This window comes from Lacerta agilis, chromosome 1 (assembly GCF_009819535.1).
Source record: "Lacerta agilis isolate rLacAgi1 chromosome 1, rLacAgi1.pri, whole genome shotgun sequence".
NCBI lineage: Eukaryota > Metazoa > Chordata > Lepidosauria > Squamata > Lacertidae > Lacerta > Lacerta agilis.
The window spans coordinates 41,286,053-41,309,563 of record NC_046312.1 but is presented as its reverse complement, the minus strand read 5'-3'; the positions used below and the strand labels follow the sequence as shown (position 1 = coordinate 41,309,563).

Here is a 23,511-nt window from a genome sequence, read left to right as displayed (position 1 = left end):
TTGCACTCACGCAGCATGCTCAATGGAGGGACATGGGTGGCTCTGTGGTCTAAACCACTGAGCCTCTTGTGCTTGTCAATCAGAAGGTCGGCGGTTCGAATCCCCGCGATGGGGTGAGCTCCCGTTGCTCAGTCCCAGTTCCTGCCAACCTAGCAGTTCGAAAGCATGCCAAAAAGTGCAAGTAGATAAATAGGTACCACTCCGGCGGGAAGGTAAACGGTGTTTCCGTGCGCTGCTCTGGTTTCACCAGAAGCGGTTTAGTCATGCTGGCCATATGACCCGGAAACTGTATGCCGGCTCCCTCGGCCAGTAAAGCGAGATGAGCACCGCAACCCCAGAGTCGTTTGCGAATGGACTTAACAGTCAGGGGTCCTTTACCTTTTAGCATGCTCAATATTTCTGTCATACCTCATTTAAATAATATAAAACACAAAACCTATTCCCTTACTCGGTCTGCTCTTAGCAGGCTATCCTCATTTTCAAACATCTATTTTTATGGATGGGGAAAAACAAGAACTACAGTACTGGTTACAGTGCAGCAAACAAGCTACAGTTTAGCTAAACAAACATGATTTGGTTTTATCTTCAAATGAGACCACTGAGTCACTCAACTCCTTTGATCCCAGTGAAAACTTTAAAAAAAATTATTCAATTGTATTACACCTTTCCATCAATGAAGTTAAGGTAGTGCACCTGTTTCTTCCCTTTCCTATTTATTCGTGCAATAATCCCATGAAAGTTGGTTAGGCTGAGAGACTGTGACTGGCCGTAGATCACACAGTGAGCTTGTTGGCTGAGTGGAGATATGAACCCTGATATTTGCAGTTAACAATAACAGCATTATGACCCTGGGCTATACCAAAACTTGTTTCTTGATTGCACTCCCCCCCCCCCCCAAGAAACAAGTCTGTTGTCAGAGTTTTATATACATTTCTTGAAAATAAATTCAGCACCAAAAACATTCAGCTTTGTGTATTGTTTGTTTTGTAAACCAAGCAAATGTGCATATATTCTTCTGAACATAGAAAGGTGCAAAGAACTTTGTGTTCATGTACTCCTTAGTCCCCCTCAGGCTTCTTTCATTGCTGTTGCTCTATTTGTGTGTGTGAGAGAGAGGGGGTGGGAATAAAGTACATGCATACATTAAAATCAAATTTAATTTAGAGATTAATTCAAGTACAGAAGAATGTGTAAAAGGAGTGAGATGAGCTTGTGAATTAATTCAAAAATCTACCGTCTTGGATATAATTTTGAGCGCATTGAAATACAAATAAAACTTAAAGGGGCCTGAAACTGTTTATGGATTTTAGATTATAACAATGGCCGTGGAGGTAAAAAATAGTTAAGTACATGGTGCAAACAAAGGACTTAACATCGCTTGGTAATTTGCCCAGTAAATGAATATTAACTGAATGGTGAGCGATGAGGTACCTACATGACACAGGCTTCCTGAGCACCCCAGTCTTTTTTTTAATAATCAGGTTTTAATTCAACAGGTTCAGGATTAGTATGTTTTTAGCAGCACTGTATGGTACAAACAGTTTATTTTGCTTTTAAAATTACATTAGTAGCCTTCTGGCATATTGGAAGCTCGCACAATATTATATGGCCCTATGATGTTCAAAACAACTATAACTGTCGGTTCTGTTGAAAATCTAGATTAAAAATGTTGAGATTTTGTTCTGGGTTTCTTGTAGGAGTACATGGTTTACAGGAAGCATACATATATGCGGTTAGATGGGTCTTCAAAAATCTCTGAGAGACGAGATATGGTAGCTGACTTTCAGAACAGGTATGTTTTCCCCTTTGCTTTTTCTGTTGAATTATAGTGACGGGGTTCTGTTAAGTAGTTTCCAAATCACCAGGTACACAGGCTCCTCCATCTTCCTATGGAATATGGTTAGTGTTGAGACCCCTCCATTCTTCTTGTAGGAATATGCTTATGCTATATATCAGCCAAGGGGTGATGGAAAGGAAGAGCCAGGTAACCTTTGTAAGTGAAACTGCACAGTCAACCCATTGGATCCCAGCTTATGACAAACTGTACTTACACTGTCATTCTTCAGCATCTAAACTATGGGTCGGGTGCAACTACTTACTTCTGGCAGCTGAAGCCTGAACCAAGAGCTTCTTGCCCAATGAGCCTTCACACCCCCAAAATTGGATCTAGTGGGGTTGGGAGAACCCCCTAGAACAGCACACAAGGGGAGGAGAGCATGGATTGTTCCATCTGGCACTTGCAATGAATTTCTCCCATGAGGGTCCAAACAGTCACCCTTAAAGACTAGGGCTGAGGGCTGTGTTAGTTCTTCATTTCCTTAGAAACACGTTTCAAGTGAGTACCAATGGTACCTTTTCCTGACATTTCCTAACCTTACAGTTTCTGTGGTTTTTGTTATCTTTTACACATTGTGAACAGCCGCTTCTGGAAATCTAGTGGAATCTAGTGAAAGTTTGATGCTCGTTTCCATGTTGTTTCAAACAAACAAAATCAATTTGCCACCCCCATTAACTTGGAAAATCATGGGAGTTTTGTGTTGTAATTTCATGTGATGAAATTTGTGGTGGTATTCCAGCATGGAGTTCTTTCCCATCATTAAAGATTTAGACAGATCAAAAAGCCACAGTTCCACAGGGCAAGAAGTCCTGTAGCATAAAACAATATTAGAAATCAAGGCAGATACACTTGTATTATAATAATAAACTGTTGGATGAAGAGATTCTGTCTTGGATTGCAAAAGTCAAAACCCTCCTGGTAATAGTAATAATTGTCGTAAGTAATGTTTATGGAGCAACACAACTGCAATGGTTGCTTTTGTTTTTTCTATCTCTCTCTGTAGGAATGATATCTTTGTGTTCCTGTTAAGCACAAGAGCTGGTGGCTTAGGCATTAACCTTACAGCTGCTGATACGGTGAGTAAACAGCTTGGTTTGAAAATGTTTTCTTAACACTGTGGGCTGTTCCAGGATAGTTTGTACTCAGCGGAAAGGAAGAAGCACTAAAACAGGATATTTGATATGTCAAAAAAGCACAAAGCTACTATAGTCTGATTAATTAACAGAGCTTGGATATTCCTGGTAATACAGAATTATTTGATATCCCAGTAATATAAAGTTTCGCTACCTTTGCTTTCCTAAATCTGAATACGATGGCTGCTTCTTGCATTGTGTATTTTCCAGTATGAAGATAATTATAGTGTAGCAAAATAAAGCAAAAAAAACCCACATAATTCATGAAGTGTTATGACTGGCCAATAATCTAAACCTGGAAAAACAAATAATTTGCACCCCATTTCAGATGTGAATTGTGCACATGCTTTTTGCTGCATGAGTTTGATCTCCATGTTAGCAATAGTAATGTGTAAAGTAGCCTTTAAATAATTATAGTCTTATACAGAACTGGACTTGTATCTGGGTTGACCCCCCAAAAATCACTAAAGTGCATTTGGGTGGTGACCATAGAATCAGTTTTGTATTTGTAACCTTTTCTCCTCAAAAAAATGTCCTGACAGGTAATTTTCTACGATAGTGATTGGAATCCAACAGTAGATCAGCAGGCCATGGATCGAGCTCACAGGCTGGGTCAGACCAAACAGGTCACTGTGTACCGGTTGATTTGTAAAGGCACCATAGAGGAACGCATCTTGCAGAGGGCCAAGGAGAAAAGTGAGGTAAGAGTAACAAAATATGGAATAATGTGGTGTAGAAGGGATAGCAAGGAAATGGAGCTGTGATTGCTGAGAAATCAGACATTAATCTCCGGCAAAGATAATACCACCTAATGGGAAATGATTACCTTTATATGCCTGTAATGAAATGTAGCACTCGGCAGTAATAGGTAAATTACCACTTTATGGTGCACACATACCTTCTTGTGCCATGGAGTGCCTCTTGGGATTAGATTTAAAAAATAACATTGCCATTTTTAAACAGCTTTCAAAGTTCAGACTTTAAAAATATATCTCACCCACATTCAGTGTAATAGATATTAGATAAAGTGCCTCCACTTTCTTTTTATTGTCTCTGGCATTAAATAATCTGAGAAGAAAATTTCTGATGCATTCTTTCTCTTCCATAGATTCAAAGGATGGTGATTTCAGGTGGCAATTTCAAACCCGACACCTTGAAACCCAAGGAGGTGGTTAGTCTGCTTCTGGATGATGAAGAACTTGAGAAAAAACGTGTGTGCAAGTCCATACTCCTACCTCTGTCATATGCATCACCTGCTCCCACTGTGTACTTGTGTTTTTGTTTGCTGATTTATTTGTATCAATAACTGTAAAATGAGGTAGATGAAGAAGCTAAGTGCTTATGTCCCATTGAAATAAGTGCAAACAGAAAGTCATGTCTTGATCGTTTCCCATTTATTTCAATGGGACCTAAGCACAACTATTTAATCTGGATCCACCCCTACATAGATGCATTCAGTATCAAGATTAAAGGCAGTTGAGACAATCAACTCCATTTTTGCTGCAGAGCGCTGTGTTACTTAGTTCACACATGCCGTGCTATAAAGTTCTCCCAGAGGTGTTTTAAACTACTGTGGAAACCCCAAGTTTGAAACTTGTTTTCCTCCTGTCTTTAAACTGCATGCCACCTTTGGCATGTTTGAAGAAGGAAGGATTAAGTTAAGATTTCTGCGCTGCAAGGGGTTGGACTAGATGACTCGCAGGGTCCCTTCCATCTCTACAATTCTATGACGGAAGAAGAGACAGCACCCACTGTGGGGGTGTGATGTGATGTTGCTGCGGCTGCTAGTACTTGTTCTGATAAAATCAACACAGAGCCACAGAATACAGCAAGGAACAGTCAAAAAGAGAAGACAGCATTTCTGCTTTTAAATAGGAGCATGCTTGTGAGATTCTTAAGCTTTTAGTTTTGTTTTCCTTTCAGTGAATTTTACAACTGTGAGAGAGACAATTGCAAGTTAAGCTTGAAATTAAAACATGGTTTCTGACTGCACACTGTATATAAGTAGTCTAGGGCCATTTCCAGCAAGGTAGTTCCATCAGCGCAGAGACTTCTGGCTGTGCAGCAGAACTTCCCTTCCCTTCCCTCTGCTTGCGCAACCTTCTAAGTCCGTTCTGAGTGTTCCTCCAACTCTCTGAAGCAGATTTGGGGAGGACAAGGAAGATGAGTGGAAGGGGAAGTTCCATTGTACAATCAGAAATAGTTGTGCTAATGGAACTACTTTGTTGGATACCATTCTTGGATTTGGGTCTGGGACCATTCTTGGATTTGGGACTTTTTTGAGGGAACGGAGAATGGAACCATGAGAATGGATGAAGTTACATTGTTGGGACTAAAGGAGGTTAAAGGACCAACACAGGCCTATTCCAATTGCGTTCAACTGGGCTTTTGTGTTTTGCAAGAATTTTGCAGTTCTTCTGGTAAATAATGGTTTCTGACTCTATTTTTTAACTGGTAGTGCGCCAGCGTCAGGAGGAGAAGCGGCAGCAGGAGGAGACAAATCGTGTGAAAGAGCGTAAACGAAAGAGGGAAAAATATGCTGAAAAGGTATTTCAAATAACACTCCTGTTATTTTGTTACATTATTGCTTTAAATATGTTTTTTTATTACCTTCATCAGCAGTAAGGCCACCTGTCTCACTCAGGTTAATTTTAGTGCCTTCCTGATCAAGGAGGTTCAATCTTCCTGGGAGAGCAAGTGATGCAAATTCTCCAGTGTCTGTGTCTCTGTTTTTAAGAAAGTTGTTCTGTCTTTTGCTTTGTATTTGCTTTTCCACATATAGGGTTAATTCAGATTTAAAGTGTGAATCTAGTCATTCTAATTTGATTGTAGCTCCCTTCTGAAGAGAATGAAAATTCTCAGTAAATATAATTTTTGCTGTCTGAAATGAATTTTCCTGAAATAATAATACTTGAGAATACAGCCACCTTTGGATAGTACTGTTTCTAATCTGGCATTGAAAATGTTGCCGTTCTCCTCAAACAGTTTAGTTACTGGTAGATAACTTATTTTTTCATTATTTATACAGTTCTAATATGCACATTTTAGCAAACAGTTGTTCCTAATAAAATGCATTTTGTATGTTATTTTCACTAATGTATGCATTTTTATGCACACTTCCAACTAAAACACACATTTTTGTTAATTTTTTGGGTTGGGGAACTGCATTGCAAAGTTCAGTAAAGGGCCTGCTTTTAGCCTCTTTTCCATGTTTTCCAGCCCTTTTGATGGTTGTTTCCTTAATTTGATTGCAGAAGAAGAAGGAAGACGAGTTAGACGGGAGGAAAAGGAAAGAAGGCATGAATCTGGTGATCCCATTTGTTCCATCTGCAGATAATTCCAACCTCTCAGCTGATGGGGATGAGTCATTTGTTAGTGTCGACTCTGCCATGCCCAGCCCTTTCAGTGAGGTAGGAATTTCTTTACAAACACCATTGGGCTGCTTCATACAAGGCATTATGAGATTATCGCAGTGTATACTAGCTATGGATGGAGATAGCTGTACAACACTTTCCCAACCTTTAGAAACTTCCAGGTTAGCTTTGAATATATGGGCACGGCAGACATCAGATTGCCGTTTGCCATTCTGACCATATATGTGACATCTATTTTTAAGTATCTTGCACTGACTTCTCATACATTTCCAGGCTCAGTTCAGAGTTCTGGCTTTAACTTTAAATGACTTGGGACCATGGTCCCTAAAAGTTGTCCCGTTTGAGCCAACTCAAAATTTAAGATCCGCATCATAGGGCTGCTTCTGAGTGCCCACACTCAATAAGAATAGGTGAATGGCAGGTGGAAAGAGGTTCTTCTCGGTGATGGGTCCCATTTGTGATAGGTGAGGGAGGCAGCAACACATTTTGTAGAAGACAAAGTAGGACCCTTTCATTCTCCAAGGGTTCTTGCAGTTTTTATAGTCTTAGATTTTTTATTTCTATTATGCACTGATTTCAGCATGCAGGCTTAATCCAAAAGCATAGCTTAAAGGGTATATAACTTGATAACAGGATGTAATGTAAACTTACGGACTATTATTTTTATGTGATCTAGATTTCCATCAACAGTGAGTTGCACATGGAATCCATCCCACCTGATGAGAGCAGCAATGACATGCTGGTGATTGTGGATGATCCAGCATCTTCAGCGCCTCAGTCAAGAGCTACTAACTCTCCTGCTTCCATCACAGGCTCAGTGTCTGACAACATGAATGGTTAGTATTTGTCTTTAAACATGATGCACAAGGAGCATAATGTGAACTCTGTATATGGCCGTACTTCTGAACACTGGATTTGCTTATGGGCAGGACTGGAGTTAATCTAGCAAATAATGTATCCTTCAGATTTGTTAGCTCAGGTGAAATCTGATGTGCTTGATCATTCACCGCTTAATTCTTTTGATTCTAAATAAGCTTAATAAATTGGAGTAAGGACAAAAGTATGAAGTTGGCCGCTGTTTCAAATCTCAACTCGGCCGTAAATTTAACTGGATGGGTTTAGGCAACTCCTGTCTCTTTCAGCCTCAGTACCCCATCTGCCTTACAGTTTAGGAGGATGGTAATACTGACCTATACTCATATCAACAGTGCTGAGCTTTTTTTCATTACTGTATTTGAGAGGTTTCTTGCTGTCATAGGAAAATAAATTTTGAAACACCTTCAACTGCACTGCCTTCCTTTTTAGTTCTTGACTGCAGCATTGTCTCGCAGGAGGCATTGAAAAGAAAAGTGACCAGAAGGGAAATGGGGGTCTTGATCCTTCTCCCTGACTCATTTGGCTGAGTTGAGGTCTTTGCCATTGCAGAATGCAGGCAAATTGCAGTTCTCTTAATTCCATTCTGTCCAAGTCTGAATAGTTACAAATGTTTCCTAAAATTACTGGTTTGAAAAGGGGGCTCTATTAATTACCATATTTACTCGAATCTAATGCTCACCTTTTTTGGCCAAATTACGTTGCGAAAATTGAGGTGCTCATTAGATTCAATGGCACATTTACATTTGCCAGCAAATACTTTTTTTGGTTTCAAGGTTCTGAAAATTGAGGTGCGCATTAGATTTGATGGTGCATTAGACTCAAGTAAATACAGTAACTATCAGCAGTGGAGTTGCTGCAGTTGCACAGAGCTGACTAATGTTACTGGTTTATGGGATCAGGCCATCAGCTTTACAGGTTAGAACAGTGGTTCCCAGTTGGTGGTCTGTGAACCCCAGGAAGTCCGTGTAACCCACCCAGGGTGTCCGTGGCAAAAACTACCATAGAGATATCAAAATTTACAAAAGTAGGGGGTTCACAGTACTTAGCTAATTGGGAACCACTGGGTTAGAACATTGCCTTTCCCACTCCCCATCCCTCAGTTATTATAATAATATAATTTATACCCCGCCCATCTGTCTAGGTTTCCTCAGCCACTCTGGGCAGCTCCCAACAGAATATTAAAAACACGATAAATACATAAAACATTAAAAACTTCCCTAAACAGGGCTGCCTTCAGATATTTTCTAAAAGTCAGGTAGTTGTTTATTTCCTTGACATCTAATTGCAGCCGTTAAGAGTCGTCAACAGGTTTTCCACACCTATCAGCCTATCACCCATTCCCACCACCCTTCTGAGTAATACCCCTCCCCACTCCCTCACTATATTTAAGGATCTGGTGACTTCTGTTTCAGTGTTTCTGAAGAAGTGTGCATGCACACGAAAGCTCATACCAAGAACAAACTCAGTTGGTCTCTAAGGTGCTACTGGAAGGAATTTTTTATTTTGTTTCATCTGATGGGAGGACGTTCCACAGGGCAGGCACCACCACCGAGATAGGCCCTCTGCCTGGTTCCCTGTAGCTTTGCTTCTCACAGTGAGGGAACCGCCAGAAGACCATCAGTGCTGGACCTCAGTGTCCACGCTGAACGATGGGGGTGAAGACGCTCCTTCAAGTATACTGGGCCGAGGCCATTTAGGGCAGTTCAGCTTTGCCCTTGTTTAATCTCTAAGATAATATTTATAAAACATTGTATCTCTGAGCTCCGTCACCAAACTTTATGAGGTAGCCCAAATTAAAAAGAATTACAGTTCTTGTTTAATTTATTTGGGAGGTCTTTGTTGTTGCTTCCTAAGAAAGGCTTTCAAAAGTCGCTAGAATAGTATAGACTTGAGTAAGAGGATGATTTTATTGAACTAGTTCCCTTTGATTAAGCTATGTTTTTTTAAAACAGTGAAGTATCAAGCAGAGCAAGCTAAATTCTTATATACAAATTTATTTCCTAAGCCACAAATCTGAATTGCTTCAAGCAGACTTGGGTAGATCATAAAACGTTGATGTAAAATATTTTACAATATATTTATCAGTATGAGATTAGTGATTACAATGGATTCAGCAAGGACATACATTTTAATCCCCAAGTATGCCTTTTCAAATGTATCGAACAAGTTTGTTTTTCGGACAAGCACCAGATTGTCATAGTGGAGATAGTCTTACTTGGTCGGACAAAGCTCAGGCAGCAGGCGGCTGTTGCCCAAGGTCACTTTTCTAAATATCTCTGCTGTTTGTGACAGAATATTATCTGCCTTGAAGAATGAGGTAGCTGCCTTGAAAGGGGATGGGGGCTTATGAAGGCAAAACATTTTTGTCTTCTGTACTAAATTATATTTAATTATATAGTCACCATTTGTTACACATCGCTAAATGTTCTTTCTTTGTTGGTTTTGTTAAGGAATTTCAATACAGGATATGCCCATCACAGGACGAGGTCATTCAGGTAGAAGCCGAGGCCGCCCCAAAGGTGGAAATGGCGGGTCAAAAAGCACAGGGAAAGGCCGGAGCCGGAAATCCACAGCCGGAAGTGCAGCTGCCATGGCAGGTGCCAAAGCAGGAGCAGCCGCCGCCTCCGCAGCTGCATATGCAGCATATGGGTACAATGTGTCTAAAGGTAGGAGGCTGTGTGGGGCGTTGAACACCCTTTATGCTTTGACACCAGGCCTTCAGCCGTCCTTAAGGAATCTGTAGGATATCCAAGTCTCCACTTGAAACCCAGGCATGTTGAAGTTCCAGCGCATATGTTGGTATAAAAGTACATTTCTAGTCCCTGAAAGATAAGCAGTTAAGTAGAAAGAACTGTTGTCGGCTGAAGTCCACATTTTTGCTCCTATCAGTACGTTTATACAGTGGTACCTCTAGTTACGCACTTAATTCGTTCTGGAGGTCCATTCTTAACCTGAAACTGTTCTTAACTAGAGACGTGCTTTCACTAAAGGGGCCTCTTGCTGCCCCTTCGCCGCTGGCACACGATTTCTGTTCTTATCCTGGGGCAAAGTTCTCAACTCAAGGTAACTCTTCCAGGTTAGCGGAGTTTGTAACCTGAAGTGTTTGTAACCTAAGGCATTTGTAAACGCGAGGTACCACTGTAATTAAAAGGTTCACTCGCTTTCTGGGGACTAATTAGCCTAATAAATCTCTTTATCACAAAATCCAATAATGATTGGTCAAATTAAGCCTTGATACTAAATACTCATACAAAAAATAGAATGTTTTCCTTTTCTTTGACAGCTTTCTTCCCACTGTAATGAATGGGCTCAGATTTTGATACTCACTGCCTTGGGTATCCTTGGGGTAAAAGGGCAAGATACTTTTTTTCCTTTTTCTTTGCTAAAGTTGTCAGTAAAGCTCTTGGTTAATATTAATCCTGCAGTTTTAATTTTGTATGCAGTTAAAAAGCTATAGTCTGGGTGTGGCCCATTGAGGAAGAATTTTGCTTTTTGTTGCTAGGTATGTCTTCAGGCAGCCCTCTTCAGACTCCGCTCATCCGACCTGCTGGACTTTCAGACTTTGGACAGTCAAGCGCCACTTCCCCCTTGAGTAAAGGAAACAGTGTTTGTGGAACCTCCAAACCCTTAAACCTGACAGGTTCCTTGGCACCAGAAACCTCAATCCGAAAACAATACAAAGGAGCCCACACTTCTGGTGGGCGATAGTAATTCTGAAACCCTGGAACCTGTGTGTCTCCATATCGGCTTCCTAAGCAGCCCACCCACGCCTACCAGCAAAAGGGTTTACAGATGATGCCTTGTTTCCATCCCACATGTGGGCTTGAGGAGAAGACAACTGCACTACTGGGGCAAGAGGTATTCTGTGTGCACTTCCGTGTGTAGCCCACATTTGCTGTCTTTGCAGATTTGGGATGAGGAGGGACAGAGACTTGGGATGCTTGAGCTTAACTTTTCCATTAGGCTTTTTTTCTGGCATCCTACAAATCATGCAGGGAAAGGATCCGGCTTTCACATGAGACTGGCTGCGAGATCTCCCCCTTCGTTTGTACTCACACCAGCGCCCTTTCCCCCTCGTCTTTCAGGTTTCATACGGAATTCAAACCATTCTTATGAGAAGGAGATCAGCAACTAAACTTGGGGGGGGGTGCCCCGCAGATTCAGAGGAGCCTTCTGGCCGGTGCGCCTTTTTTAAGGGAGCTGTGGACAAACATCTTGGTGGTTCTAATGTGTATGAATGGTGGATGCAATGAAGAATAGACCTAGGGGAAAGGAGAGAGGAGTTTTGCACTGCGTCCTAGAAAGGGTCTTTTGTCAGTATCATGCTTCTGAACTACTAGAGTACTGCTTGGTTGGCTAAACGACAATAGGACAGATTAGAGCTTTTGAGAATGATGTTGCTGCCTCTGCCTCACAGAAGAGGGGGAAGTTTCAAATTGCCAATTAGCATTGCAAAACCCAGGCTCGGATACATTTACTTTCATAGCATTGGGTTTTCAGTACAATTTTTTGGATTTGGCCTATGTGGGACTCTTCAATGTTTTAGATTATAAAGCCATTTTGTGTGCGACTACAAGAAGAAATTTGAGTAGTGGGGAATTGTCCCTGGTTTTCATCTCATTGTGCCATAGAAGAGTTTTTTTAAAAAAACATGTTTTAGGTACCACTGTTGGCCATACCGCAAAGGATGCGCATTGGGGAATGCTTCCATTCTCCCGTTACATACAGTCCCCAGCTACAACAATGTCTTTCATTCCAAGCCATCCATTCACTGTGTTCCTTTTCTTTAGCAAGACTCATTTGTCAGCAGTGTCCACACCCACCAGGTTTGGATTGCTCCACTGTGATGAATCCAGCACTGTAGCAAAGCTCTGTGGAGCTAGTGAAAGTTGTTAGAGAGCAGCAACGCCATTAAGTGCAACTCTTTGTTGTGGTATTCTATTCTGAATGCACAAGAACCACCTGCTTTTGGCATGATATATATATATATATATATATAAATATATATCTTCTGTCTGCATTGCACTGAGATGAAGGAGGGAGGCAGTTCTCCTGCCTTCACATTTACATTAAATGGATTTTCTTTCTGGGCATTTTCATCTTTCGAGGGAGAACCAGGTTACGAGGTGAAGATCTTAGCTAAGGCAGCAAAGGATTTTTCAGTCTCATGCACCTTGCCTGGTGTCCGACAGTGTAGAGCAAGTGCTTCCTGTTGACTCTGCCTTTAATTTGCACACCTGAAAATAGCAGAAATAAGTTCAGTTAAATTGTTGTTGTTTTTTTAATTTAAAACAAAAAAAACAGATTTGGAGGGAATAATTGGGTGGGGAGGGGATATTTAAGTTAAATCATGAAGATTTTACCCCACCCCGCTCAGATTCACATGTGTATATACAGTGTTTAGAGGGAATCAGAAAATGCCAAGCCTTTTTTTCCTCTTTGAATGTGCTGTCTATTTTTATAACTGAACATGTACATATGTATAAAAAGAGACACATCTTTCTTTTACTAACTGGAGAAAAGAATCTTAAATAAAATGGAGTGCGATAATTTTATGTAAATTCAGTCTCTGTGGCTTATTGTTCCGTGACGAAGTTTGGTGAAACAAGGTATGTGCTGAAGTGCTTCATTTTCTAATTATCTGCCTATGTCTAAGAAATAACTACATGCAGCAGGATACACAGACTGTGCACAGGGGATCGCAGACCTCTTGCCACTATAGTCTCGGAGCCATCTGACTGATAAATCAGTGGCTAAAATACAAGTGATTTTCTTTCCTCACCCCGTCCTTGTATTCAGTATGTTTCCCTCTTTCTGATAGCGCTGCAATGTGCATTGGGGGTACAGATGTTAGCAAATGTTGTCATACTGTTCTGTAGGGTGGTGTGAATTTTTGTTCCATGAATAGCACTGCACATTGTAGTTGTGATACATTAAATGCCTCCCCTGCATCCTCTTCTCCCACCTTGCTTAAATACCAAACTGGACCCATAGTATCATGGTATATTTCCTGCATAATTTGGTCGCTGTGGATACAATCTTTGCAAGCCTGGCAGCTGACAGTGATCTGTGAGGAGAATCAACATGATCCCATGCTATGAAAAGCAAAAGGATCCATAATGTTTGAACTTTCCTTTCTGTGCTAAGGAAAACTGTAAAACACAAGTGTGGTTGTTTTATATTGATTATTAGTAAGTACAAGTTCAGTTGTATAGTCTCATTTTTATTTTTAGCAAAATAAGGAGTCATTATTTCATGCACCAAAAATATTGATTAGTTCCCTCTTTGCCAGGTTTGTCATTCGTTTGGTGTGTAGATTTACCCTGATTCCTTCCTGGTGGTTAACTGTCAGTTTGCTGCTTCCCACAAACTATACATTTGCTAGATAAAAAGGCTTATCAGAAGATAGTTGGGTCTTTTAAAATACTTTGCAGAGTTTTGCAGTTGGCACGGAACAGCAGTGCCTGTAAACCTCTTTGGGATGAGCCAAAATGGCCTTGCGATGCAGTTGGCCAGAAGTTTCCTACCCCTGACTTACACCAACAAAGAGCGGGGCTAGCAAAGTGCTAAGAAGATCCTTACAAAATGTTACACCCTTTCTGTTTTTTCTTCACCAACTTCTCTTCTTATATCAAACTTTCTAAAAACTATTTGTTTTGCCTGTGTCTTTATGTAGACTTCTAAAACTCACATAAGATATACTGGTCATCAAATGAGGCAGAGCTTTTAATTTAAGAATTTAAGAATCTAATTTAAGAATTAGACATACCAAAAAAAATAAGCTGCATGAATGCTAAAATGATCTGGTGAGAGGGGCAACAGCCACCAGGCACCATACCTTTTTATCATGGGGGTGTGAATGAAGGGAAGCAAAGTAGCCCAGAAAGATGAGGCAACAGTACTGTGCCAAAGGATTTTCTGTCTGGATTAGAAATGGGAAAATATTGCTCTTTCCTGTTTTATAAGATTATTTTTGTTGACTCCTCAAGTGTAGCTAAAGGATTGTGTTTTCTTCAACATGGACAGCTGCTAACTGGATTGATTTATTCTGATTCTGAGTTTAAATCTCTACAACAAAGCTTTCTTGTTGTTATCTTGGTTTTTGTCCCCCCCCTCCAGTTCTCCATAGGGCTTTAGTATGTGTGTGAAGGTAGGATTGCCAGACCTTCTGAATTAACTAGGGAAGCACCCCAGGAACTCTTTCTGCAAATCTGAGGACATATTAGCTACATATCTGTGCTTTTAAGTGAGGAGAAGGGGCACATAAATTGCAATTGTGGGAGGTGGGTCAGTCTAGATCAGAAGTTTAGCCCTGGGGGGTTAGGGGAATTCTCTTTCCCAGCTCAGATTAGGGGCATCATCCCTGCAATTTGCATGCAGGAGAAGAGCTCAGCTGAGGGGAATGGGACGGTTTTTATCCATTGTAAATTGCAGGTGGGTGGGGTCCCAGTTTAAAGCAGGACCACAGTGGGGCTGTAGGATTAAAGTCACCTGCCCCTACACTTGAGCTGCAACCTTAGATGGTCAAGGACTCACTGGCAATTCGTGGGGCGGGAGAGGAACACACTCAAAGGCACAGTTAGTATAACATGTAGTTTGGCCCTAATTCATCACATGTACATGAAAGCCCCTCATTAGATTTTTCAGCCTCTGCTTCAGCTCCTTCAGAATCCTAGATCCTTTTCACTTGTTGTTTTCCTAGTAAGCTATTCAAGGGTTTAAAGCTCATTATCTCTCTGCTAAATGCTGAATAAGATCTTTAAGTGGATTTCACTTGAGAGTCTCTTAATCTCTTAGCCTTAACTTCACTTGACACCTGCTGGGCTACCCACGCTGTGTTTAATACTGTCTCTGACCTTTGCTTACTTTCTCATGTGACATATTTCAAGGGACATCTCCTCCTTGACCGCCTGCCTTCAGCAATAACTGTTGTCCCAAAACCTATACTCCTATTCTCTCCAAAGGATAGCAGTGGCCATCCCATGACTATAGTACTACTTGAAACGTCTCTATTTTTCTGCTGCCGCATCCAGAATTATTCCTTTTGTACTTCATTTTACACCATGGATTGGGGTCCTATGGCCCTTCAGATATTTTTGGGGTATGCCTCCCATCCTCCCAGCTGGGGCTGGTTGGAGTTGGAGCTGTTGGAGAGTCACAAACTGCTCATCCCTGTTTTATTTTCCAGCTCTAATTGCTGCCCATGATAGTCATTTTTATGGACATTCCCACAAACTTCCAGAGCAAAGGTTGCAGGAGGCATGAGGGACCATAGCAGGAAGGAGCCAAGCCAAAAAATTTCCTCCCATCCCATTCCACTGATGGGAAATTTACAATGTAAGAGACTGGTACTTAATGTACCTGCGAGAATGAATCATTTCTAAATCTCTCTTGTCCCATCCTTCTCTTCCTACTTCCCCGAAAGCATTATTCAAGGAATGCACCTCGCTAACAAAGCCACAGCTGTTAGAAAGTTACGTATATGACAAGCCACTTGCTTTGAGCTATTGTGAGTAAAATGTTTTTGTAATATGAATGTTATGCTTAGACATTCCAAGATGCTGCAAAGGCTCTTGATAAATAAGAGGCAAACAGGATACTGTGGGCAAATATCCTGCTTCTTTGCAAATACACTACGAGCAACCTATTAGATTGCTTGTAGCAGCAATGCTCAAAATTTGCCAGTCTCCCTATGTCAAGGGGGGACGGGGACATTTTGTATCACTGCAAATAGAATCAAGATGGCAAAGAGAAGGGCAGGTTGTCTGGTGCCAATGGCTTTTCATATTGGAATGAGAGTACTATCAGTCCAATTTTTCTCAATGGTGAGTGCTGATTCTGTTTGCTCTAGGATGCAAACAGGAAGGATGTTTGCTATACGATGCTGTAGTTTGCATAGAAAGCAAAAAATGGCTTGAAAAATAGCACATTCAACATACTGTAAACCCAGAAGGTGAAACCAAACTCTGCAGGATCAGTGTAATATGTTCAAAGTGTCTCACCCTAGTGAGCAACCTGGCCACTATTGCCCTGGTGAGCAACCTGCAATAGCTCAGTCTGTAGAGCATGAAACTCTTAATCTCAGGGTTATGGGTTCGAGCCAATGTTTGACAAAAAAAATTCTGCATCACAGGAGGTTGGACTAGATCACTTTTGTGGTCTTCCATCTCTACAGTTCTATGATTCTATGAATTCTTCAGCTGAAGTTTCCAAACCATCTTTAGAGGCAGCCCTATGTATAATTCGTTGCAGTGGTCTAACCTAGAGGTTACCGGAGTATTAACAACAGAATTACGCTATCCCTGTCCAGATAGAGGTGCAGCTGTTTATAACTTTTTTAATTATTGTTTTTTGTATGTTTTTAGCCTTGAGTTCGGTCAGGGAAAAGGTAGGGGTACAAATGAATGAATGAGTGTTTAAACTGATATGGCTTTCCTCCTAGAAACTCTGTAATTTTCAGTTCTTTTTAGACAGCTGATATCCTTGCACTCAATTTACATTTAGACTGCAAACATTGCTTTTGCTTTAATGCATTTTGTCTGGTGTTTGCTTTCCACAGCAGTGCGCGTCACAGACAGTGCCGTATATTTAACAAAACACTCTTAGCAACTTCCCAGTCCCAGTGTAACAACAGCTTGATGGCCCCCACGCCTGCGGTGGAGCTGCATGACAAATGTGTATCTGCAGCACTCTGAAATGCAAGTATGTCGTTGGAGTGTCCATACAGGACCGTGAAGACCCAGATTCAACTCTCCACTTAGCTGTGAAGCTCACTGAGCAACCGTGGTCTTGTCTCTCAGCCACACCTGCCTCACAGAGTTGTGCAAGTAGAAGTGGTTGGGGGAGAATGAGGCATACCACCCTGAGCTCCACAGAAAAGGTGTGGGATAGAACTGCAATAAATACAATGTTGAAAAGCACTCTACATCAGGGGTCAGCAAACTTTTTCAGCAGGGGGCCGGTCCACTGGCCCTCAGACCTTGTGGGGGGGGGGGGCGGACTATATTTTTTTTTGGGGGGTGAACAAATTCATATGCTCCACAAATAACCCAGAGATGCATTTTAAAGAGATGCACACATTCAACTCATGTAAAAAAAAAAAACCCAGACAGGCCCCACAAATAACCCAGAGATGCATTTTAAATAAAAGGGCACATTCTACTCATGTAAAAACACACTGATTCCCGGACCATGTGTGTGCCGGATTTAGAAGGCGTTTGGGTTGGATTCTGCCCCCAGGCCTCAGTTTGCCTACCCATGCTCTACATCAGGCATATCCAAAGTCCATTTGGGAGGCCTAATCTGGCCTGCCGGTCAGTTCAATACAGCCCTGAGGCAGTTTAATTTCCTGGTGTAAAATCCTAAAAAAACCTCAAAAACTTCAATCCTTCAAGCCTAAAAAAAGGTCAACAACTTTGGGTGGCCCTTTGGTCGTCTCTCACAGCCCTTCCCTTCATCAAATCTGGCCCTCTTTGAAAAAAGTTTGAACACCCCTGCTCTACATGGTTCCAGAAAGCAGCTACCATCCTTCTGCCATATCTGGCACCTCTGGGGAGAAACTCCCACCCATTCTTCCATTGCATTTCCTCAAATTGTACAAATATATTTTAGTACAAGTGCCTTGATGTGTGTTCTATGTGTAATGCTGGGAATTGAAGGTTTTTAGCAAATTTTGCGCACTCCCTTGGGTTTTCAGAACCCTGTGAATTGTGTGGTTTTCCAGTACATCAGAGCTTTGCAACTGTCTGCCGCAACGTGCTAGTGTGTCGACTGCAGTGTGTAGGTGTGTGATGTGAACGCTCCCCGTGCTCCTCCTGGGACTGGAAAGGGGTTAGTTTCACCTCCAGTTTGCTAGGTAAAACTGAATTACTGTGTCGCAAAATGATGCATGTCTAAAAAGTGTGTCACCAACATGAAAAGTTTGGAAAGCTCTGCAGTGCGTTAACCTTAAATGAGCCTCCATGGACCTATGTGGATTTTTATAGGTAACAAGGAATTTATGAAACACCTTTGAAACTTATAACAACTTTCAGGTCTCATGCAGTTCTGTTCAGCAGAAGCATGGCATGTTGCAAAGCTGCCTATGCAGCAGGAAAACTGTATAGTGCCTCCAATTTACTGTTGTTTGAAGGCTATTTTCTGTGTAAGTCACTTCTACATCTTCTACTGTAATAAGGAAAGGCCTTATTTCCTTATCTTTGCAAAAGGAAGACGGGAGTGTTGAGAATCTAGAATCATACTCTTGTTTTTCTCTTGAATGTGAAGCTATGTGCATCGTACTTTGGTAACTGAGTTGCCAAATTAAATTGAAAGAGAAACTTAAAAAGTACCACAGCAAACAACTCTGAGGTCCTCCTCCCAGAAGCTCATTTTGTTTTTAATTATTTAATCAAAAGGTGTATAGACAAGCTTTCAGTTAACAAAAGCAGTTATCACATAACTGAAGAAGTGTGTGTATCTGAAGAGGTGTGCATTCACACAAAAGCTCATACCAATAACAAACTTATTTGGTCTCCTAAGGTGCTACTGGAAGGAATTTTTTTTGTTTTTTTTCGACTATGGCAGACCAACACGGCTACCTACCTGTAGTTATCACATATGAAATACAAAATAAAACCAGGCATCAGCCAGAACAATAAAAGCCAACAGAAGGATCATATCAGCAGAGTCATCTTAAATGACTTGCTGGAGAATTGGAGGAAATAAAAAGTTATTTTCTTGATAACACGAATATACTATGGTGCTACTCAAGCCTTCCCTAAGGTGCTGCTGGAATTGAAAAGTCGTCCCCGGTCACCACCTGCGTAACTTCAAGGTGGTAGGAGACTTGAAGAAGGGCCTCTGATAGTGATTGTAGCACGTGGATAGAGTCCTGTAGAAGATGGCAGTTCTTGGGTTAACCCAGATCTCAAGCCATTTAGAACTTTAAAGGTAAGCACAATATCAGAAACTGACTGTCTTACATCCAGATCTGAGGTACATTTACTGCGAAGTCCCACTAGTTTAAGGGGGGTTACTCCCAAGTAAGTGTACAGAAGTTGATACATAGCCTTAGGCTACATTCCTATTCACATTTATCTGGGAGTGAGCTCCATTTCAAACATATGTGACTGACTTCTGAGTGGACACAAACAGGATTGCTTTGTTTGTCATTTTAGGAACAGTAGCAAGGAGTGGCTACCACAAGGAATAGGCAAATAATAATCTGGCTGTCTTTTTCCATAGCTGCTGCGGTTTATATTCTCTGCTGACTTGCTTCAGCTTGTTGTTCTCTGTCTCCTGGCAAAAACATGAATGAAATGCTACCTCGGTGTTTCCTGGTGTAAAACAGATGTGCGCATCACATGTACCTCTTTTTGTGCACGTTACCTCATTTGTGTTACCCCATTTGTATTTAAAATGTATAATCTCTGGGCCCAATTGCCACTTAAATTAGCAGCTGTCACTTTGGCGTGTCTCAGAATACCTTTAAATTACGTCTTTCTAAGGGACCATAGAGTGTTAATGCGGTGACTGTTCAGATGGCTACGTCTATAATTGCTTTAAGATGATGGGAAACCTGACACATGATGGCAATTATCCACTTGTGGGTTGATGACGGGTGCCGACTAATAAATTAAATGGAATGCCCATGGACAGACACACCCTCCATTCCTCACGCCTGTTACCTGTGACAAAACGGCAAGGCTTCTCGTTCTCTGGTCAGCAAAGACAAACAGCCCAGTGCCTTGTGCAACAATCGCTTGTGCTTCCTGCCATCCATCTCAGGTTCTACTTCTCAGGCTACCGCACCTACACCTCTTTTGGTGGGTCCAAAAAAAGCCTATAGTCACATGTAAGAAGGCACTGATCTGCCATTCTCCACCTTCTGAACAAACCCCTTCTGCTTAAATCTACTTCCTTTCCTTTTATTTTGCCTTGACCAATAGCTGTGTGCCTCAGAACAGTTGGGGCCCAAAGATCTGGCTACCTTCTCCACCTGTAATCATTTCCCACAGTTGGGGGGGGGGGAAATGCCGTGCGCTTAATCTGAGGGAAAGTGGGCAGCAAAATGAAGCCGCAGGGGTGGGTCACTTGAGATCATCAGTGAAAGATCACCACTAGCTCAGTCTTCAGCACTCCAGTCATAATTTACCCCAAATACATTTGACAAATATATAGGATGATAAGTGAGCCTTTGAAATTCAGGTTAGAAGAGACGTTTTGTCTGTCGGTTGTTTCAAGGATTGCCCTCCCAGAAACCGGGGTTTGCCACTGAGCTTTCACACAACAAAGAACTAGCCAATTCAGGCAACATGATACATATATATTTTGAAACTTACGATTATTGTTCATGCTGTACATTTTAAGGAGTGCACCTTAAAAAAAAACATTGCATATGAATAGGCTTGTTCTGCATTTGTGTATGCTCCGGTGGCCTTAAAACAGGTTTCAATAGGATTAAGGTGTTTCTTCTCATGCATTTCCTGTGGTGGCTGCTCAGTGCTTTTTTCAGATAAAGCGGCTGGGTCCCATATTGCTCCGTGGCTTAGTTTATTCTGTGGAGTTATAATGTCTTTTCCGATTTTTGCTTGTAGCAGCTTCTAAAAGTGTTTTGCCCACAGAAAGCCCGGCTCCCGAAAGCCCTGTGCAATGGATAATTATAGATAGCTGGTTTATAAATAATATATTGACTTCTTGAGCTGCCCTTAAATCCATGCTGCTTCTGGTGTTTAGTTTGTGGGCAATTACTGCAGCTATATTTAGTCATCATTACCTGCTATAAACATTTTAATTCTTTTAATCCCCTTAGTCGTGCCATTATTTTGGTTCCTCTGCTTTTTGAATCCCTTGTTTGCACGGCACCATTGCATTCTGCTTGTGGGAGTTAGGCTTCGCTCCAAATAGTGCAAGGGGGCCAAGCTAGACACAGCGGCAGCAGGCCTATTACTTAAACTCAGGGCTGCCGCACTCAAACAAAGCAGGGGGGGGCAAAAAGGGTGTGAAACCTGCATGGTGGATTCCTGTCACAATTAAAATGCCTCGCGTATCTTTAAACATGTTTTTGGTAAGTTAGCAATCCTCACCAGCACAACTTTTGCATTTGGCAACCTAGTACGATAATGTTTGTTAGAGGCATTTATAGTCATGATGCATAGTGGTAACTCGCTAGATGAAAGGAATTCGCTAACGAAAGGGTGACTCGCAAGATGAATTTCCCTATGGTCGCGACTCGCAAAACGAAAACGTTTTGCGGTTTGTTTGTTTGTTTCGTAAAGCCGCGCTTCCTCCGAACGTGCTTCGCAAGACGAAATTTCCGCTATACGACAGCACTCGCGGAACGAATTAATTTTGTCTGGCGAGGCACCACTGTATTAGTAGAGAAACTTCTTTTTAAAAAAATCTGTTCTAGGCTTTCATTCATTAAGTTTCTTTGAAAACTTGGTTTAATGATCAATATCACAGTTTCTATATCCCCACTGCTGCCCAATTGGATTTCTCATCAGCTGAGTTCTGATAATAGAAATAAGCTCAATTGAGAGGATATTCCTGAGGGGGAGATGGTACATTCACATGTCCCTTTTTTCTAAAACCCCAGAGGAGGCACTTTCTCACATGATACATGATGGCAGCAAACCTCTAATTAAACCAACAGGTTTGCCACCTCCACCATGTTTGGTTTGGATCTGAGTCAAGGTGAAGGGTGGAGAAAAAGCAGAAGTGGGCAAGATGGTAGCAAGAGAGAAGTGGAAGGAGAACAAAGATGCAAAATGGTGACAAGGAAACAGACAAGGAGAGGAGAGAGATGGACAGAATTAGAGGAGGCAGAGAGTCACAAAGAGGCATGAGAAGGTAAGACAGGCAAGAAGCTTGGGCATAAAAGAGAGGAAGAGCAATTCTCAGCTCCTGATAATTCTCAGGCACCTGGGATTTAACCCTGGATGATAAAAGTTTCTCACTTGTGATGTTCTCAAGATCCTAACCGGGCTTATATCACCCAAATCTGGGTGAATGTTGTGGCCATCTAGATTAGAAGGCTTGGGAGAGTGAATCAACTTGGTGGGTCTGGCTTGGCAGAGCCTGTGTCTAGAGTGGAGGGATAGGACCACACTTTGACCTCGAGATGTTATTGTATTCCAAGTCCATCAGTCCCAGCCAGCAGTCAGTGGTCAGAGATTATGGAATATGTATTCCAACAACACCTGCAGGGCCACAGTTCCGTCCCCCTGGCCTAGAGTCTTAGCAGATGTTCAGCATAGACGAGCAAAGTTTCTCTCAGTGCACAGTCCACCCCAGTGTCCAACAGTCTTCCTACTTAAGCTGGTGAAGATGCAAACCTACTGTAAGATTTGGTAGTAAAAATATTCTGGCTATTGGTACCGGGGAAGCCCAGCATCCAAGCAGAGCTACCCTATCAGTACTGATTCATGACTGAATGGCTGTTGTTATGTCAACCGTGGGGGTATTTCAGCATGCCATCAGTGTGACCCGTGTAGCAGACATTGGGCGTGGTGTTTGATGCTGGGACAATTATATGATAGCCCGGGGGTAGAGAGATTTATTGTGTTCCCTTTGTCAATGGCAAATCACTTTCTAGTGGAGTTGAAGCTGGCGGGTGGTTTTCCCCTTTGCAGGGATGGAGAAGGTGCCACCACCACAACCAGAAAGTTTCTGGACAGCTCTTGAGGAGTTTTCTGTTGACATGACTAGCATCTGTGTTAAAGTCCCAGCAGTTCTGTGGGATAAGCAGATGATTCAGCCTGTTGGCTCCATTGCTCTTGAACACCTTCTCTTTGGCTTCCTGCTTTAGGGAGAAGCTTCAGACAATCAAGCAGCAGAGTACAGTAGATGACTCAGCTCAAGCCCATATTAGAACCTACTCTGTGGTTGTGCCAATAGCAAAGAAAACATAGACAACTCTCAAGTCTTGCCCTGACTTGTATGCTAAATGTTTTGCTGATATCTGTTCCAACTTGCTACAGCCTGATGGACTGGGTACTTGTCTTACCAGATGCCCACTTAAACTTTTTACCCCCCAGGGTTGAGCAACTGAGCTCAATAAGTAATTGATGCCTTGCTGCAAGAGGAAGTGGTCCTGGCAGTCTTCAAAGCTGAAGTGGTCACCTGCCCACTCCTTAAAATGCCTGCCCTGAACTTAGTTGATTATAACAAATATTAGCCAGTTTCAAATCTCACCTTCTTGGGCTAAATGGAATGAATTTTGGCCATACAGCTCCAGAGACTGTTGGATGAAACTAGTCATCAAAATGCTCACTGGAAGGACAGATCCTGAAGCTGAGGCTCCAATACT

At 41.8% G+C, this 23,511-nt stretch overlaps 1 protein-coding gene across 4 annotated transcripts in view; it reads left to right on the top strand.

The window, feature by feature from the left end:
• The window catches only part of INO80 (INO80 complex ATPase subunit), a 57,214-nt gene extending 44,433 nt beyond the window's left edge, over nt 1–12,781 (top strand). For 2 of the 4 annotated variants that reach the window (XM_033145530.1, XM_033145523.1), the window contains exons 28-36: nt 1,698–1,792; nt 2,841–2,913; nt 3,513–3,671; nt 4,079–4,181; nt 5,429–5,517; nt 6,225–6,380; nt 7,021–7,180; nt 9,671–9,886; nt 10,723–12,781. In XM_033145530.1, coding sequence (XP_033001421.1) covers nt 1,698–1,792; nt 2,841–2,913; nt 3,513–3,671; nt 4,079–4,181; nt 5,429–5,517; nt 6,225–6,380; nt 7,021–7,180; nt 9,671–9,886; nt 10,723–10,928 — 1,257 coding nt within the window. In that variant the 3' untranslated portion in view covers nt 10,929–12,781. Of the gene's footprint in view, nt 1–1,697; nt 1,793–2,840; nt 2,914–3,512; nt 3,672–4,078; nt 4,182–5,426; nt 5,518–6,224; nt 6,381–7,020; nt 7,181–9,670; nt 9,887–10,722 lie in introns of those variants that run through there. The other 2 variants (XM_033145528.1, XM_033145532.1) reach the window with 2 other exon arrangements.
• The last annotated feature ends 10,730 nt before the right edge of the window (nt 12,782–23,511 follow it).